This window comes from Tyto alba, unplaced genomic scaffold (genome assembly GCF_018691265.1).
Source record: "Tyto alba isolate M040663 unplaced genomic scaffold, T.alba_DEE_v4.0 Super-Scaffold_6, whole genome shotgun sequence".
Lineage (NCBI taxonomy): Eukaryota > Metazoa > Chordata > Aves > Strigiformes > Tytonidae > Tyto > Tyto alba.
In genome coordinates this window covers 55606715-55624027 of record NW_024881327.1, presented here as the reverse complement: position 1 = coordinate 55624027, position 17313 = coordinate 55606715, and the positions used below count along the sequence as shown (strand labels likewise).

The window sequence follows — 17313 nt, the reverse complement described above, 5'->3', positions numbered from 1 at the left end:
TCTGTGATCCCCTCAGGTTAAATTAAGGTGAAATGACACCAAACGACCATGGTTTTACTCGTGGTAGAAATAACGAACTTGGAAAAGGCTAGGAAGCAATATGGTCTCTTATTGATAAATTTGTAAGAAAGGAAAGAAAGGAAAGGAAGGAAAAGAAAAAGAAAGGACAGAAAGAGAGTCTGATTCACCACCCCAGGTTCCAGCGTCGTCTCAGGTCTGGAAATCTTGGGTGGTGGGTGCACACACAGCAAAGTTCTCTGTCGTCTTTTAAGTTCATCTTATCGGCTGATTCGCATGCTGGACCGAGAGAGACGGGTATTCCGGGAACTCATTTCCATGAGGGACAAGGTGGTCCTGCTCCCCACAGCACCTTTACTTCTTCCTCAGTTTTTTTTTTTTTTTCTTCTTGGGTAATTGTCCAGCCTTTAGCTCAGCAGTCTTTTTGGCCCAAACATACAGTTTCCTTCGAGGCTTATCCGAGGAATCTGGCACGGCAGCAGCTGGCAGTGGAGCCGCGCACCCTTCGATCCCCCCGCGCTGCCCTGGGCGGCTTCCTCAGCCCCGGCACAAAGACCCCGGGCCTGGCCTCGAGGTTTCCTGTGCCGAGGAATGTTTGAGGCATCAATTCCTTCAGCTCCTTACGCTGCCCAAGCCTGCTCGCTGTGCTCGGCCGGAACAGGGCTCATTTCCATCAGGGCTTCGGAGGGATGAGGACAACACCTTGCTGCTGCCGATCCTCCTCCGGGTCCGGATCTCCCCACCTCCCGTTCCCCGGAGGAAAGCAGTGACGTGGTGCCAGCATCTCCTTGGCCATCGTCTTTCCCAGACCTTCGCGTGAAGAGGCGGGAGACGGCCGCTCTCTGGAAAAGAATTGGAAGTAGCTCACAAATGGACAAAGTTAGGGAAAGGTGAGGTGCAGCAAAACCATGTCCCCGAAACGCTGGATTGCAGCCAGGTCCTGGCAGCTCCCGCAGCTTCTCTGTGCCGGTGAGCTGCAGCGCTGACCTGAAGGGTGGGTTTTGTCCTTCTGCTCCTGGCCGCGTCTCCCGTGGCGTGAGGATTGTTCTGTGCTGGAGCTCGGAAGCAAGCTGCCTGGGAATTGACCCCTCCACCGTTCCCTGTCGGAGCTGGGAGCGTGGCAAAATATGCAAGGGGTGGCCAGAGAGCCCCTGCTGCAGAGGAGGATCCACGTTTTCGATCGTCCTTTTGGTCTTCCTCGTACTTCGTCGAATTCTGTTGCACCTTTCCCCAGCTGGAAGCACAGTGTTCACACGAGGAAGCACCACACATTTCTGTGTTGGCACAGTGATGGTCTCAGTTCAGCCCTTTGGCTTTTTCTTAATAATCCGTGACCAGAGAGGTAACAGGATGGTGCTGTGGGCTCTCGGGTCCAGATTGCCCACCTCCCTGCTCTTTTCGTCTTAGTTGTGGTTTTTGCTAGCCTCCTGGATGCAAAATTCCAACTTTCTGATCTTGGGTCCCCCCAGATCCCCCCAGATCTCCTTGAGGTTGCCATCACGTTGTTCCTTTCAGTCCTTCAATCGTTAATCTTAAGCAATATTAAGCACAAAGCTGGAGATCCCACCCAACCGTCCAACCGTTTCCCACTTGAATTCCGAACGATTTGCTGCTCCACTGGTTCCCCCCCCACCTCTGCTCCCGGTCGCCGAGGCGGGACAGACCCCGACGAGGGGCTCTGCCCCGAGATCCTCCCTGCTCCCAGCCTTTTTGCTCTGAAAAATGCTGTTTCTGGCTCTGGCTCACCAGATGGAGGTGACACCTCGTGTCCTTTATCCACCTAAACAGGGACAGCTCTTTGCGCTTTGCATTTTTAATGGGCACTCCTCCATCTTTCTGCGTTTTTCTTTTTTCAACTACTTCATGGTATTTTTACATTTCACTTGGTGGAGTCTGTGGTCTTTTCCATTTTCCCATTTGAGCAAAATCTAACTTCGTTTAATCTTTGTAGTCTCTGACATGCAGCACGTATCTCCAGGGACAAAATGTCTTCAAGCCATTTCCATTCTGCCTACAGGTTTTAGCCCTTTCTGCTCCTCCTTTCCACAGACCTTTAACACATTCTCTCTTTTTTTTTGCATAGTTTTATCATTTATCTTTCTGAAATAGAATTCAACTGCAGTGGGTATTTTTTTTTTTTTTTTCCCTGTTCCTGCAGGGATATTGAAGTACATCCTAGTTTCTGCCCCAAAGTGGTTTGCTTGATGGGTGAGCAGTGTCTTTCCCATGCACCAGTGCACCAGTGACAATGCAAGCCATGGAAAACAAGTGGGAGGTCAGCTCATTAGCAGCTCCCTCATAATAAAAACACAAACGAAACGTGGGCGTACAAAGCTGAGGTCAGGGAGTGCGACCAGTCTAACCCTGGAGGGCTGCAACCCCAACATGGTCTTTTAATTTAGCTGCTCACACAGCATGTTACTGAATGATCGGGCTCATTAACACCCGCAGCACTCTGGCTCCTTTTGGAAATAACAGCAAACCCAACTCTCTTCAAGAGAAATGAAAGACCTAAATTTCGCTGTCCCAGTTTCAACTGCGCGTCCCTCCCCAAGCGTCCTGTAACTTTGACTTTATGCAGAAAGTAGAAATTTAATTTGCAGGTTTAGCCAGACCAGGTTATTAACCTGGGACAACCCGGGCAGGTGCCATGCTGTGTGTCTGTCCGTGGCGTGTCTGGATGAGCGCGGCTGGGCAAGAGATATTGTCCTTTGTATTTATCACGCAATGACAATGGGGCTGATGGAACCCAGTCCCAGCCCGAGGGGGGGATGCGGCGGCTGCTGAGGGGGCTGCAGGCTGGGAGCCGGGAGCAAGAAGAGCATTTATAACAGCAGCACCGTAAATCACCGCATTTTACAGGAAAACCTCTAAACGGCTCAGTGCAGCGGTGATCCTCCCGGACTCCTGAAGCATTTATCCAGCAGCTTGAATCAATTTATATTAAAATGTGTGTGTGTGTGTGTGTGTACGTGGTGTGCACGGCTCAGCCAGGGCCCCATCCTGGCTGCTGTGGGTGATGTGTGGGGGCTCCAAGTGTGGTTTGAAACTCCTTCGCTCTTGGCATTGCCGCGTTCCCCAAGTGCGTCTTCGGCGGCTTGTTAATTTTTTTGGAAGCTCGCTGAAAAGGAGGGAAGGAAAAAAAAAAAAAATGGAGAGCAAAACCCCCACGAGGGGATGAGCGAGCTGCTAACGGTGCATCTCTGCCCGTCCCCCCCCCAGCCTGGCCCTGCCTGACGTCCTGGGGAAGCCGGCCAGCACCCACCTGGACCAGCACCTGTACCGGTTTCGCAGCACCAACCTGGAGCAGATGGTGAAGGCAGCCCTGAAGCTCAAGCACGAGGACTCGAGGCTGTCGGTGGCCCTGGAGCAGGCAGAGGACTGGCTCTCCAGGCTGAAGGCCATGGCAGAGGAGGTAACGCTTGCAGGAGATGTTTTTTGACCTTGAGGAAGGGGGGTGTGTGTGTGTGTGTGTCTTGTTCTTCCCAAGCTCCCCATCATGGTACAACGGCTGGGAGCCATCGCCCGGCGACACGGTGGGAAGCAGAGACGATGCTGATCCCTCAGCCCTGGCCCCTCCGCCCCCCGCAAGGGTTGCACCCACGTCCCCGTGCCGTGATGGGAACCGAGTTAGGAAGGGGCTGGGTTTGGCACCCAACCGTCGGGGTTCAGCCTTGTTCGTGGCAGATCCGTACCCCCAACCAAAGCAACCTGAGCTGTCTGCAGAACCGGGGGGGGGGGGGGGGGGGCAATGGGAGGAACGGGGTGGGGCTGCTCTGCCCTGGCCAGACCCTGGAGCTGCTGAAATGCTGTTTGGGCCAACTCACTCCACGGGCTTGTGTTGATGGTGGGACCCGGGGCACGGCTGCTCGCCAGCCCCCTGCATCCCTCCATGGCTGACGTGCTCGTTTGGAGCCACCCCACCCCACCCCCCCCCCCCTAAAGTTGGCCGTTTTTGTGTTTTCCAGCCCCAGAACAGCCTGCCTGATATAGTGATCTGGATGCTGCAGGGACACAAGCGCGTAGCGTACGCCCGCGTGCCAGCCCACGAGGTCCTCTTCTCCAGGGGCACCTCCGGCTGCTGCGGCAAGAACTGCGGCAAGCTGCAGACCATCTTCCTGAAGGTACCTTGCCCTTTGATGCATGCCCATGCCTGGCGTTTATTTTTAAAACTTTTTTTTTCCCCTAAAAAAAAAGAAGAGAGGGAAAATCAAGCAGGGAGACCTGAAATCCCAACGCAACGTTAGCCCACGAGGGCCCGGGGCTCCAAGGACCCCCCAGGCCCAGTTTCAGCCCGGTTGAAGCTGGTCCTTCATGGGCAGGGCCTGTCTGTGCTTCTGGTGGGGCTCAGCTCCTCTTACACGGCTCTGCAGCAGGTCCCCGTGAAGTTCCTCATATTTTCTGCAAGTTCCAGGGCAGTGAAGATGGGTGCACTTTGGCTCAGATGGTGCTTTTTAAAAAAACATATTTTATTTTTTAATTTTTTAATGTTATTTTATGTTTTTCAAAATTCCTGACCCTCTGCCACCCCAGGAAATTCAAGCTGCGGCCTCCTCTGCCAGGCACTTACCGAGCTTCTCACATCACAAATGATATTTCTTTGGCCTTTTGCTGCGTGCCAGCTTGGGAGCAGACAATCAGTGCTGAACAAGCTCTGAGAAAATAAAGTGAAATAAAATAAACTGAATAAACCCCAAAACCCCAAGCCCAGCTGGCAGCAAAAGATGAACAAAAATATATTGTTTTTTTTCTGTACTTTAGCTTTGGATGGAAAACTAGCATCACTTGAAGGCGAAAAAAAGTAACTGAGAGAGAGAAAAAAAGGCAGTGAGACATCTCCTTGTTTATTCTTTCTATTTTTGCCGAAGTCTGCTGGCTGGGTTTGGTGTCCCTGCCCCGGAGGGTGTCTCGCTGAGCCGCAGAAGCCCTGACCACCGGGGCTTTGAAGCTCCTCAGGGTCATCCCCAAAGTGCTCTGCACGTTGTCGATTCCCAGGGATGCTCCATGTCCCACCCTACCCCCCTGCCTCCCCGGCTGGGGCTTCATGGGGCTTCGTACCCACCACCCCCTGTCTCGCACCCCAAGAATCCCCCCTTAATATCCTCCTCGGGGCTGTTAACGGGGCTCTGCCTTCCGTAGTACCCCCAGGAGGAGGCGATGGGTCCGAGGATCCCAGCCCAGATCCGGGTCCAGCTCTGGTTCGGGCTGTCAGTCGATGAGAAGGAATTTAACCAGTACGCCGAGGGGAAGCTCTCCGTCTTTGCCGAAACTGTGAGCATCTTGCTAAGGGACCACCATAAAGTATTTTTTTTTTATTTTTTTTTTTTCTCTTCAGTGTGGGCAGCAGCTCCGCCATGGAGGGGAGAGGGGGTGGGCTAGACCATAGGTGAGGGCGGTGCCAGGTGGGGGTCACACCAGCTCGTACCAACCGTGAGAAGAAAAAGTTGTTGCCGCCAGCACCAGGGGAGAACGTTGGTAATGAGCCGTAAAGCCACATCGTGGCTTCACATTTCCTTCTACTCGCTGGAAATCTTGGGGTGCCCGAAGGGGCGGGGGTGGGGGGGGAGGGCCTCTTCCCAGGAGGTCTGTCCTCAGGATGGGGCTCTTCAGGAAGGAAGGGATTATTCATGGGGTTTTTTTAAAGGATTATCCATGGGATTTTATGCGTCCAACACAAAAAAACCTCTCTGCTTGTGCTCCCCCAGTATGAGAACCAGACCAAACTGGCCCTGGTGGGGAACTGGGGCACAACTGGCCTGACCTACCCCAAATACTCGGATGTGACTGGCAAGATCAAGCTGCCCAAGGACAGTTTCCGCCCGTCCACGGGCTGGACCTGGGCTGGGGACTGGTTCATCTGCCCGGAGAAGACGTGAGTGACCTTTTTCTGCCAAGAGAAGAGCCCGGGTGGGCTGTCCCGGGCACCCCAAAAGCCTGAGGAGATGTTAAGCTGGTGGCAAGGTCACCCAGAAAGCTGGATGGAGGTCCGGGGTACCATGGGGGGGGTTCCCCATCTGCCTGCCCCATCCGTGGTAGGCACAGCGGGGTGCCCGGGCAGGGGGGTGTCCCGGCCGGCCCCGGGAGGAGGGAGGCCACGAGGCTGCCCGCGTAGGGCTGGGAGGGCAGGAGGGGGAGCCCCTGACGTTGTGCATCTCCCCGGGGGCGGGGGGGGGCAGGTTACTGCATGACGTGGACGCCGGGCACCTGAGCTTCGTGGAGGAGGTGTTTGAGAACCAGGTCCGGCTGCCTGGAGGGCAGTGGATCCACATGACCGACGCCTACACCGACGTGGTAAGGGCAGGGTGGGCAGGCGGGGGCTGAGCAGCACCCCAGGCTGCAGGGGCAGGAAGCCCCCCCCCCCCCCCCCCAGGGGCTCAGGGGGGAATTAGGCATCTGCTGGGCACTGCTTGATTGCTAACACCCCTGCGTCTCACAGAACGGGGAGAAGGTCCTGCATAAGGATGAGATTGAGTGTCCTCCAGGCTGGAAGTGGGAAGACGTGGAGTGGGACACGGATCTCAACAGAGCTGTGGATGAGAAAGGTATCGGACAGCGGTTGTGGGCGTCCGTCCTCTTTTCACCCCCTTTATTCTGCCCATGATGGTGTTTCCTTCCTCGGTCCCATCCAGCAGCAGGGATGGTAACATCCCTTTCGTGGCCGCGTGAGCTGCACCACTGCCTTCAGGAGAAGGGGGTCAGGCCCTGGGGGCACCCTGTCCCCCTCGCTCTGGGGCTGTGGGCTGGGCAGCCACGAAGGCGACGCTTCCCTTGCTGCTGGGGGTAGAGCAGGCTGTTCTTCTGGAAGATCTTACCTGGCTTCTGGTGAAAGACAAATGGAAAGTGTCAGGCCAGAGAGCATCTGAGGTGGTCACAAGGGTTGGGGCTGCCTGAGGAGGGAAGGACAGAGAGGAGTGTCCCCAAGCTGTGACTTTGAGCCAAGGGCTGGTGGGACACCATGGATCCATCACCGGGGCGTCCCCAGAGCAACACCTCCGTTGGGTAGAAGCACGAGTAGGTCGTTATCTGTGTGGACCAGCAAACTGGGAAAGCAAGTATCTGGGCGAACCTTTGCTGTCAAAGCTGTTCCAGTGTGGATGCGCGTGAGGAGAGGTCCCTGGTGGGAGGCAAGGTGGGCGGCTCTTCTCCTGCCCTCATCCAGGTGTCTCCTTCTCTCCAAGGCTGGGAGTACGGCATCACCATCCCACCAGACCGCAAGCCCAAGGCCTGGGTGCCGGCCGAGAAGATGTACCACACCAACCGGCGACGGCGCTGGGTGCGCCTTCGCCGGAGGGACCTCGCGCAGATGGAGGCCATGAGGAAGGTAGGGTGGGGGACACGGAGAAGAGGGCGAGAGCATGTTGGGGCCGTGTCCCCGTGTCTCCCTGTGAAGGTGGAGGTGCTTGGCCTTCTGCAGAGACCCGCCGTGCTTTGGATTCCGGTGGCCCAGGTGTCTGCGCTGGAGCAGACAGAAGCCTCTGTGGTTCCCACCATGGGGGTCAACACCTCCTAGAGGTGGAGAGCACTCTAGGGGTGCTTGGTTGGGCTGCGGGACGGGATGGGGACATCCACCGGTGCCACAAAGCAGCTCGGGGGACCGGGGCTGGCCGAGGTCCCCAGTCTGTCCCTTGTCCCAGTCCCGCTTCCCTCTAGGTGGTGCAATTGGACTGCAAATGCCACCGCAGCGCTGCTGCTCTTCCCTACCCCCAGCCTGTTGTCCAAGACAATTGCCTCCCTTCCCAGCACTTTTTCCAGATAATTGCGGCTGGAAAGCATGGGGAGCCCCTGCCACCCCATCTACCAAAGGGATGCAAGTGTCCCAGGGAGGTGACACAGCTCTGGGGAGAAAAAGCCTTCACGGGCTTGTGACTGATGCCCCAGGGAGAAGTTCCCGGTGGTGGCCCTGGGAGGGCTCAGAGGTGGTGGCAAAGTGGAAGGCAGGCTGGGGAGACGGAGGTGTTGGGGCAGTTTGTGGCCCCCTCCTTGCCCAGTGACCCTTCTCCAAGTGGGGTTCAGCCCTGGGACAGGATGAAGGGCTGAATCCCCAGGGGTGGCCTTGGCAGGGCGAGGTTAATGGTTGGACTCGATGATCTTAATTAAAGGTCTTTTCCAACCTAAACGATTCTGTGATTCCAAGCTGGAGAGGTACACGGAGGACACGGGGTGGCACAGCTGTAGCAGGCAACAGCTTGAACAGGCTGGACCCGGGTTTGGGTGGGCACAACCTTGACCTTGGAGACCCCAATGCGCAACTGGCTTTGCCCTTTGGCTGCGCCACCATCCCCCCATTGTCACCTGCAGAGGGGATGTGGGGTGGTGGGGCTCGGGCCCCCCCTGACCCCCAGCCTGTCCCTGCCCGGCAGCACAAGCAGGAGGAGCTGGACGGGGAGGGCTGGGAGTACGCCTCGCTCTTCGGCTGGCGCTTCCACCTGAAGCATCGCCGGACCGACACCTTCCGCCGCCGTCGCTGGAGGCGCAGGATGGAGCCCCTGGAGCGCACCGGGGCCGCCGCTGTTTTCGCCTTGGAGGGGGCCCTGGTAGGTACCCAACTTTCCCCCCAAAAGTGCCGCCTGGGAGGGGGGTGGCTGGTCAGGTCTGCTCCCACCCTCTGCCCCGTCCCGTCCCATCCCAGGGAGCAAAGCTCATTATCCACCACTCGTTATCTGCTGCCTGCACCCACCACTGTTTGTTTAGCTAATATTCTGGCTTTCTTAATCCACTGGATTTCATAATCCTTTGGCTTTTCCAATAACTAAATGAGAAGCAACCACAGCAGCACAAAGCCCCTATTATAGGACTTTTTTTTTTTTTTTTCCCCATTTGACTTTTTTTTCTTTTTTTCCCCTTCCCTGTTCTGTCCTTCCCTCCATCCAGTGTTTGAACCCAGCAGCCCCTTTGGGGCACAGGCGGCTGCGTGGCGTTCGCATACATCAGCCCTGAGCTCACTCTGGCCCCATACTGGGGGGGTCCCTGCACCCCCAGGACTGCTGGTGGGACCCTGGCTTCTCCCCCTTCACCCTGGGGCCCCCTGATGTGATTTTCAGACAGACGCCTCATTCCTCTGCATCTCAGCAGAGGCAATCGGGGAGGATTTAGCTGGAAAACCCTACAACAAGGGGTGCGTGTCCGTGCACACGTGTGTGTGTGTGCACGCCCGTGGGGCTCTGCAGGAACCCCCCGTGCCCTTCCCTGGCTCTGGGGGCGAGGGGAGGGTGGTGGTGGGGGGTGTCTGATGGGGCTGTCTTGGGGCTCTGCTTGGTCGTGTGGTTTTCCAAGGGACTCAGCCCTGCCCTCGTTTCAACTTCGTTAGCCCGTAAATGAAATGGGTCTGTGAGTTTGGCTGCTGATGGACCCGTCTACTGGGGGTACCAGGGGATGTGGGGGAGACCCGGGGGAGGAAAATCCTCTCCTCATGTGTGTGGGGCAGAGGCTGAAGCAAAGGGAAGGGAGAAAAAAGCCTAATTAAAATGGCAATGTGGCAATGAGCCCGGGAACTGCTGCTTGCTTTGCTCCTGGTGACGTTGATGTGGTGGCAGGGGGTCCCCAGTTGATTTAAGTGTCCCCTGGTGTCACTGGTCTGCTGCTGAGTCCTCAACTGCCCCAGGCTGCCATGGGCTGCCCCTTCCAGCCCTCCACCCACAAAGCTGGTTAGACCTGGTGTTATACACGTTGCAGAATTATTTTCAGAGCATTTCTTAGCCGTGTCAGTTAACATTGGAGTGCCCAGTTCTTAAGAGCATCCCACATCTCTCATTTATCTTTATGCCAATGTTATGTCTATAACTTTTATTATTTTATCATGTAACGCATCCAGTTTATTATTTTGCTTACTTTCTAACTGAAAACAATTCTAGCAAAACAAGCAGTTGTCCTGCCTTGTCTCGCCTTGCCTTGTTTTGCCATGCCTTGCCATGCCATGTCATGCCTTGCCATGTCTTGTCTTTCCTTGCCATGCCTTGCTGTGCCTTGCCTCGCCGTGCCATGATATTCCTTGCCTTCCCTTCCCATGCCATGCTTTTCTCTCTCCCCTTTCCCCACCAAACGCTGCCCTAAGCATCACTGCTGCTCCAAGACGCCCCCAGTGCAGACATCCAAACCCCTTACGCCAGACAAATGCCCGAACTGTAGATTTGCCCGCCTTGAATGTCAGCAAAAGACAAGGAGAGCCCTCAGCCATGTCCTGGGTGACAGCAGGGTCCTGGGTGACAGCAAGGTCCTGGGTGACAGCAGGGTCCTGGGTGACAGCAGGGTCCTGGGTGACAGCAGGGTCGCAGGGCATCACCAGGTCCCATTGCTGTAGGACCGTGCCGCTCCTGGGAGCTGAGCCATCGCCCGGGCAGGGCGATGCTGCCTGACGAGGAGTAGTGTTTACTTGAAGTGGGGAGATTTGGGGGGACGCTGTCCCCTCAGGGTGGCAGCTGGGGAGGGAGCAGCCCGGGAGAGCGGCAGGTGAATCCGTCCCCAGCCCTGGCTCTGGCTCCCGGCAGCCCGGGGGGTGCAGGACCCGGCCACCCGCCCGTCGGGCTCCGCTCGCCGAATTCCCCTCCGCAGTAGGTCATTCTGGCTCTCCTTGGTGCCCTCATATTTTGGGGTTACTGGCCACATTTGCTGTGGTTGCTTGGTTTTCCGTGGATTGCTTTATAAATGATCTTGCCATACTTTCTGGTTTTGCAGCTACATGCCTTTCTAGCTCTCCTCTCTCACTTGAATGACTTATGTATTTTTCCAGGATGCTCCATCCCAAAATAATACCTAAATTTACATAACATCTCCTATCCAGCAACCCCAGACCCTCCAGACCTGCAGAGCATCAACCCCTCTGTCCACTGGAGCCGCAAGCGGGAGGAGGGATCAGGGTGGTGGGGTGAAGTGGTACCAAGGATGGGAAAATAAGAGTGGGTGCTGAGGGCTGGAAAAGGTGGGCACTGATTTTTCCTCTATATCTATTTCTAACGCTTTTTAAACGCGGGCCGAGGGAGGTAGCTTTCGCAGGCTGAGATGTCAGAGCTGAGGAGGGCACAGGGATGGAGTCTGAGCTTCTGCCACCAGCTCCCATCGCGCTGAAGCAGAATAAAGCTGCTGTCAGGAGAGGCATCCTGGAGCATCCCCCAGGTTGGATTTTATCCAGGTCTGGGGCCGGGGCTGCCACCCTGGAGCCTCCCCGAGCTCCTCCTGTCTGCTCCGTCCCGTTGCTGTTATCTGCCGCCTTCTCCGCGAAAGGCATTTGTGCAGTTTTGTGGTTGTGGCATGAGTTGCCGTCCAGCAAAGGAGCCGTGTGGCGGCGCAGGGAAACCGAAGCGGAGGGAGGATGAAAGTGCAAAGTCAGACAGAACAAGCCAACACCCCAAGTGCTAATTCCCCGAGCTATTCGAAAGGGTTGGCTTCCAACAGGAAGATAATACCAAACATGAGCAGCAGGAATGTGTCTTGGATGCAGGAATGTGTGGATGGTGCTTGGGGTTTCTGGGCCTCCCTCTGCCCGGGGATGCTCAGCTCTCCGGCCCCACCAAACTGAGCAGTGGGGGCTGTTAAGACGCACTGAACCCCAACAGCCCAGGGCCAGGGTGAGCCAGAGCCGGGAGCAGCTGGTGAGCAGAGCCCCAGCGGGTCGCCCAGCTGCTGAGGGGGGATTTGTAGGAGCTGGCGGCTCCTTGGCCGAGGTTTTCCCCCAAAACCCCCACTCCGGCGATGCTATCCCCACAGAGCTGAGCAGCTGCAGCCCCGGGGCCGTGCACGGGGCTCAGCATCTTTGCAGGGTGAGCTCAGCGCCTGTTTGGATGGACCCCAGACCCACACATGCTTGCATGTACGTGCAGGCATGATTTTTTTTTTTTTTTTTTTTTGCATGCTCGCTCTCCCCAAGCACATGCTTTTGCTTGGAGACTTTTATTTCAGCGCTCGCACAGGCTCCATCCTTCCCCTGACCCCAAACAACGGAGAGGGGGGGGTTGTTCCCCAAGCCCCCCGTGCTGTGGGGAGCAGCATCAGGGCCAGGCAGCTGCGAGGGCTCGCGGTGCTGCCACACGGCACAGGGTTTCGGTTGCCTCGGATGCCCTTAGCCTGATGGATTTGGGGTGCCCGTTGGGGCAGGTTGAGCTGCCTCAGGCGTTACATCCCACTGATTCCCCCGCTCGCTCCTGCTGCCCCCAGCTGCGGGGTCCCAGCTGACTAATGGGGAGCTTGAGACCAAGAAGTTGGTGGTGTAGAAGGATTTTAGCTCTCCCACCCCTACCCCAAAGACAGAGCCAGTGTAACACCACCGCTTGCTGTCATTTCCTCCCTTTTTGCCTGTATTTCACCTGTGCATCCCCCCAGATAAACTGAGCGGCCTTCCTTTCCCTCGGGCTTGCTGGTTTGGCCATCGTCTCCATCATACCAGCTTGGTCTTGGCTTTCCCTCTCTGTGACAGCGTGTCCCAGTTATTTTGGGGATCTGCCATTTTGCAGCTCGCTTGTCACCGACAGTCATTAAAAGAGAAGGACCGCAGGACGCGGTGTGGCCCCCAGGCATGTCTCTGCCCTGGGTCCAATTTTGGGGAAGCCCAGGGCCGAGCTCTGTGGCTCGGGGCCGTCTCTGGTTTCTGATGGAAAGCCCAGCGGCCCTGCCCTGGAGCTGCAAGCAGCCTTCCCCACCCTGCAAGCCCCATTTCCTCCCATCCTCCTCCAAAAATCATCCGAGGGGAACCTTTGGCCGACGGAGAGCTTTGGGTTTTCCATGCCAGGCTGGAAAATCTTGCCTGTTTCTGCCGGTGCTTACGCCCCAACTTTGGCTCTGCACCAGGCGCGATTGAACCACCGCTCCCGAGCAGGGACATGAGTTAAACCGAGGGGGTGACAGCCAGGGTGGGCACGTGGTGCCACTGGGGTTTGACCAGGGTGGAGTGCACCCTGGGGACAGGGCAAAGGGAGGAGATCATAGGGGTACCCCAAAGGGCAAGGCATAGCCCTGAGCAAGAGCATTTTCTAGCTTGCTCTCTCCAAGGTGTGCTTTCCATGGTGTTTTGGGGTGCGAGGAGCCCCCCTTCCCTGTGGTGGATGGGCTGGGGGGGGTCCCCAAGCCCTTGCTGTGGGATTCCTAGAGCAATCCCTGCCCCATCTGGGCTCCTGATCTCCTCCACTTGCCCTTCCCCGGGCTGGCAGCGGGCGCAGGTCAGGGTGGGGGGACCGGGGCGGGGGGGCCCGGCGGTCTGCCGGGTAGGAAGGTCATAAAAATAACTGAGGAGCTATTCAGCTCCTGTGGGGAGCAGGGGGCGAGGAAGGGAAGGCAGAGCTGGAGGTTGCCTGGCAAACCCTCGGCGCGACCTCACCGCCGTCAGTGCAGCGCAAACCCCCGGGCGTCCTCGGCAGACAGTGTCCCGGTAATTGTGATTCCTGCCTGGAAGGCAAGGGGGGCTCTGCAGGCCACCTACGCTCTTGACGCGCTGTTGGGACTAGGTGGCTCTGCACTCTGGAAACTCTGTCCCAGACCTGCTTTTCTTCTTTTCCTTTTTTTCCTTCTTCCTTTTCCTTTTTTTCTTTAAACGCTCCTCCTGTCACTCCCTAGCATTTGATAATTGAAAAATATTTAAAGATCGGATTGACACTTGCCAGGAAGTTACCTTTACGCTCCTTTTCCTGCAGCTAAATATTTGCAGCCGAGGTGATAAAAGGTTGGCTCTCGCAGGCAAACACAAGAAGAGGGAAGAGCGGTGGCCAAGGTCGGCCGAGACTCCCCCCAAGCAGTGAACGGGGCATTTGGCTTCATTTGACACCACCCGTATCACTGGTCACAAAGTTTGTACTCCGTTAATTTTGCTCGCAAGGGGACTCAGTGAAATTGCTTTAACTTTTACCCATTGCTCCAGGAATGATGAACTTTGTGGAGAGGCTTTTCCATGCTGGTGAGGTGCTGGGAGGAGTGAGGGGATGCGAGTCGGTGGCCCTCGGGCTGCTTTTGTTGTCGTGTCCTGTTCCCTCCGGGGTCTTCTCTGCTCTCCTGGGGCAGGAGAGCCCGAGGGTCCCTCCGTGGGCTGCCAGGAGGCACTGGGAGCCCCAGGTCCCCTTAGATACCTGCGTGGATGATGCCCCGGAGAACCCCATCCCGTGGGGAGCCCTGGCTGCGGAGGGGTCCCGGAATGCCCGACCTTGCCTTGTTTTCTCTTGCAGGGGGGAGTGACAGATGACAGGAGCGATGATGGCAAATCCGTCTCCACCCTCAGCTTCGGTGTCAACAGACCCACCATTTCGTGCATATTCGACTGTAAGGCCCCAAGGGTTGGAGGGGAGGGTGAAATCCCCCCGTGGCGAGTCCAGGCCCCATAGCCGAACGTTTCCCATCCTCTTCTTCTCGCCCCCACCTCGAGTGCTGGTGGGTGGAAAGTGGGGGGGGGTGTGTGTGGGCAAGGGTGGGGCACAGCTTGTCCCCCGGGGAACACCGACATGCTCAGGGCTCGATGCTCTCCTGGGAAGCCATGGGAAGGGTGAAGCCCAGCTGCTCTCAGACACGAGCTCGGGGCTGGTTAAATCCCCAGCGATTCCCCCCGTGCCCTGCACTCATCCCAGGACTCATCTCTCAACTGTTTCTCCTTTCTCTGCCAGGTGGGAACAGGTACCACCTCCGCTGCTACATGTACCAAGCCCGGGATCTGATCGCCATGGATAAGGACAGCTTTTCAGGTAAGCCTAAATGCTCGTGTCCGCTTGTTTGTGCTTGTAACTAGTGCTGTAAGGAATGCTGGGGAGTAGTGGGGTCTGTAAAGCAAATGTTGGGGTATTTACTGATGTGGAATGAGGGGGTGTTCGGCAGTCAAACAACAAAAGACAGCGGCACGAGGCTTGCCCAAGGCAACCCGCCTGGTAGCTTGATTTCCCATCAGCAAAAAAAATCGGCGTTTCAAGAACTCTTATGTGAGAAACCAACCAGAAACCACCAGTTACCCAGGTCAGCCGTGAGTCAGAGCTGTTTGCTTTGCTAATAGCTCCTTCTCCCTGACCCAAGGTGACGCTGAAAGCCGGTGGCAGGGCTGGGTAGCGGACGGCTCAGGGGCATGACAAATAAAACCAGAGCGGTGGGCAGGGATGTTTACCGTGGCACATCGCCTCGAGCCCCCCCTCCACGCAGTGTGGGGCGCCGGGGGATTGCGGGGAGGATGGAGGGCTCTGGGCTGGTGTTGAGGTGAGGCAGCACGGAGCAGAAACCTCCGTGGGGTGTGCTCAGAAAAATTAAAAAGGGTGCAAGGGTGTAATTAGGACCTCGGAGCGGACAGGCACCTTCTTCTCTGGCATCTTCCCGAGGTTTCTGATCGGATTTATGTGCCCTCGGCATCCAGCTTGCTCCCGGCCGGTTGAATCCCAGCCAGCCTCTTTGCAGGGCAGGGGGGCAGCAGGACTCCTGGGTTTGGAGTTTCTGGAGGAGATCTGTCCTATGGCTCGGGGAAGAGATCAAGGCTGAAGAAGCAGAGACCCCAATTATTAGGAATGAAAGAATTGATTGAAAATACGGTTGGAAAGGAAAATAACCTAACAGTGGCAAATCTGTAAAATGGTTCATATATGTTTTCATGACTGAACATTAAATTGAGCTGCTGCTCCTCTGCTCTCCATCCTGCAAACTTTGCAAGGGGGCTGGGGGGGCAAGGACTGGGGGATTTCCTTGATGGAGCCGATGCCTGAACCAGGCATCCTTCAAATAAGACTGTAACAAATGCCCCTACATTGAAAAAAAGTGGGGTCCCAGGTGGAGAAAAGGGTGCCCCAGGCTTTGAGCGAGAAGTTTTCCATGTCCTGCTGCTCGACGTGTCCCCAGCACAGCTCCGGGCACGTCTGAAACTGCCAGACTTGAGCTGAAGTGGTCGGGACATCTCGTGCTGAGCTCACGTTTTCTGGGTTAGGAAATCAAGTCAGAATAAGATAGGTCACTCAATCTGTTGGGCAGCTCTGTTATCTTTTGGTGTGGAAAGGTGCTTGGGTGTAGGTGGTTGGGTTTTAGGCTTGTTTCGTTTGCAGCGTGGCTGCGGAGGTGGGAGGACGTTCCAGGGATGGTTCTTTGTGTTTGACCCGAGCAGGGCTCAGCCCCCCCGGCAGCCGGAGGGTCCCGTGTCCTCCTCCCGACGGGCTGGGCCAGCCCAGCCGGGTGACCCCGTGGCTTCTCGGTGCTTGTGAGCAAAGCTGCCTTTGCTCACGCCCGTTAATGCTTTGGAGTTGTCATTCTGAGGCGGGAAAGCAGGACGTGGCGGGGGATGGCGTTGTCGACCTCTAAGTCAGAGCTGGAGTGGGGGCGATGAGAAAAGTGCCCCCCTCGGGTCATTGCTTTTGCGGTGGGGGGGTCACATCTGAGATGTGAGCAGGTCCCGGGGCTCGTGTCCCTGGAGCACCCCCACCCCTCTGCAGTGATGCCCGCAGGCAAGAGGCACCCAGCATCCCTCCAAGGCTGCCCCCGACCGTCCGCCCCAGGGATTTACGGAGGGGCTGGGGCATGGGACTGCCCCCCAGTTTTGGCACGGGGGTGACGGATCTCGGATGGGGTACAGGGACAGTCCTGCAGCGGGGAGCAGCCTGCGGGGACAGCTGAGCATCACCATGCCGGGCAGCAAGACCACAGTCCCAAGGGGCTCCTGCCTCCCCCAGTATTGTGAAGTGGAGGGGCCCGATGGTGTTTGGGGGGGGGAAGAAAAAATGCCCTGGAGAGGTGCAGAGCACCCAAACAATCACCCAGTGTCTGCGCCCACCGAGCGCCCGTCTCCCCTCCGCCTCCACAAAGGGTTTGTTGTTCGAAGTGGTGGGGACCGGGGTGATCTCATGGCCCCGATCGGCGGAGCGGGGAGGGGAGTCCCTTCCTTCGGAAAAACCCGGCCAAGGACAACATGAGTAACAACATGCCACAATGTGGAATTGTGATCTCCGCTGCCTTAACAAAGCATAAAGGAGTTCATTAAGGGGGCTTTACACAGTTATAAAAATAAACCTTCTGTGCACATGAGGGTCTAAACAAAGGGGCTTTATAGAGGCCTCCTTTAAAAAGAAGAAGGGGGGGGGGCGGCGGGAAAAAAAAAGGAGCAAAAAAGCAAATCCAAATCCATGGTTTTTTTGTTTATTGTAACGCATTTTGCTTTCCTCTTACTGGAAAAAAGCGCGTAAGTGGAAAAGGTTCTTCCCAGTGTGAATAGTGCTCTCTCCAGCCGGCCACCTTGCAAACAGCCCTGGCTCATTAAACACGTCTGCTGCGGTCCGGATGCCAAGAAAGAAAATACACCCCACCTTGACCCCCCCCCCCATCCCTAGAAGAGGGGAGGGAGGGTGGGGGATGCCGCCCCGCTCAGGT

The 17313-nt window shown here is 56.7% G+C and overlaps 1 protein-coding gene across 8 annotated transcripts in view; it reads left to right on the top strand.

The window, feature by feature from the left end:
- LOC104363421 (dysferlin) overlaps positions 1–17313 on the top strand; it is a 99932-nt gene that overhangs the window by 18741 nt on the left and 63878 nt on the right. For all 8 annotated transcript variants that reach the window (XM_042807956.1, XM_042807955.1, XM_042807952.1 and 5 more), the window contains 10 exons: positions 3241–3433; positions 3987–4142; positions 5158–5289; positions 5724–5890; positions 6195–6309; positions 6455–6560; positions 7197–7339; positions 8379–8552; positions 14160–14253; positions 14592–14669. In XM_042807956.1, the coding sequence (XP_042663890.1) occupies positions 3241–3433; positions 3987–4142; positions 5158–5289; positions 5724–5890; positions 6195–6309; positions 6455–6560; positions 7197–7339; positions 8379–8552; positions 14160–14253; positions 14592–14669 (1358 nt within the window). The remainder of the gene's footprint in view (positions 1–3240; positions 3434–3986; positions 4143–5157; positions 5290–5723; positions 5891–6194; positions 6310–6454; positions 6561–7196; positions 7340–8378; positions 8553–14159; positions 14254–14591; positions 14670–17313) is intronic.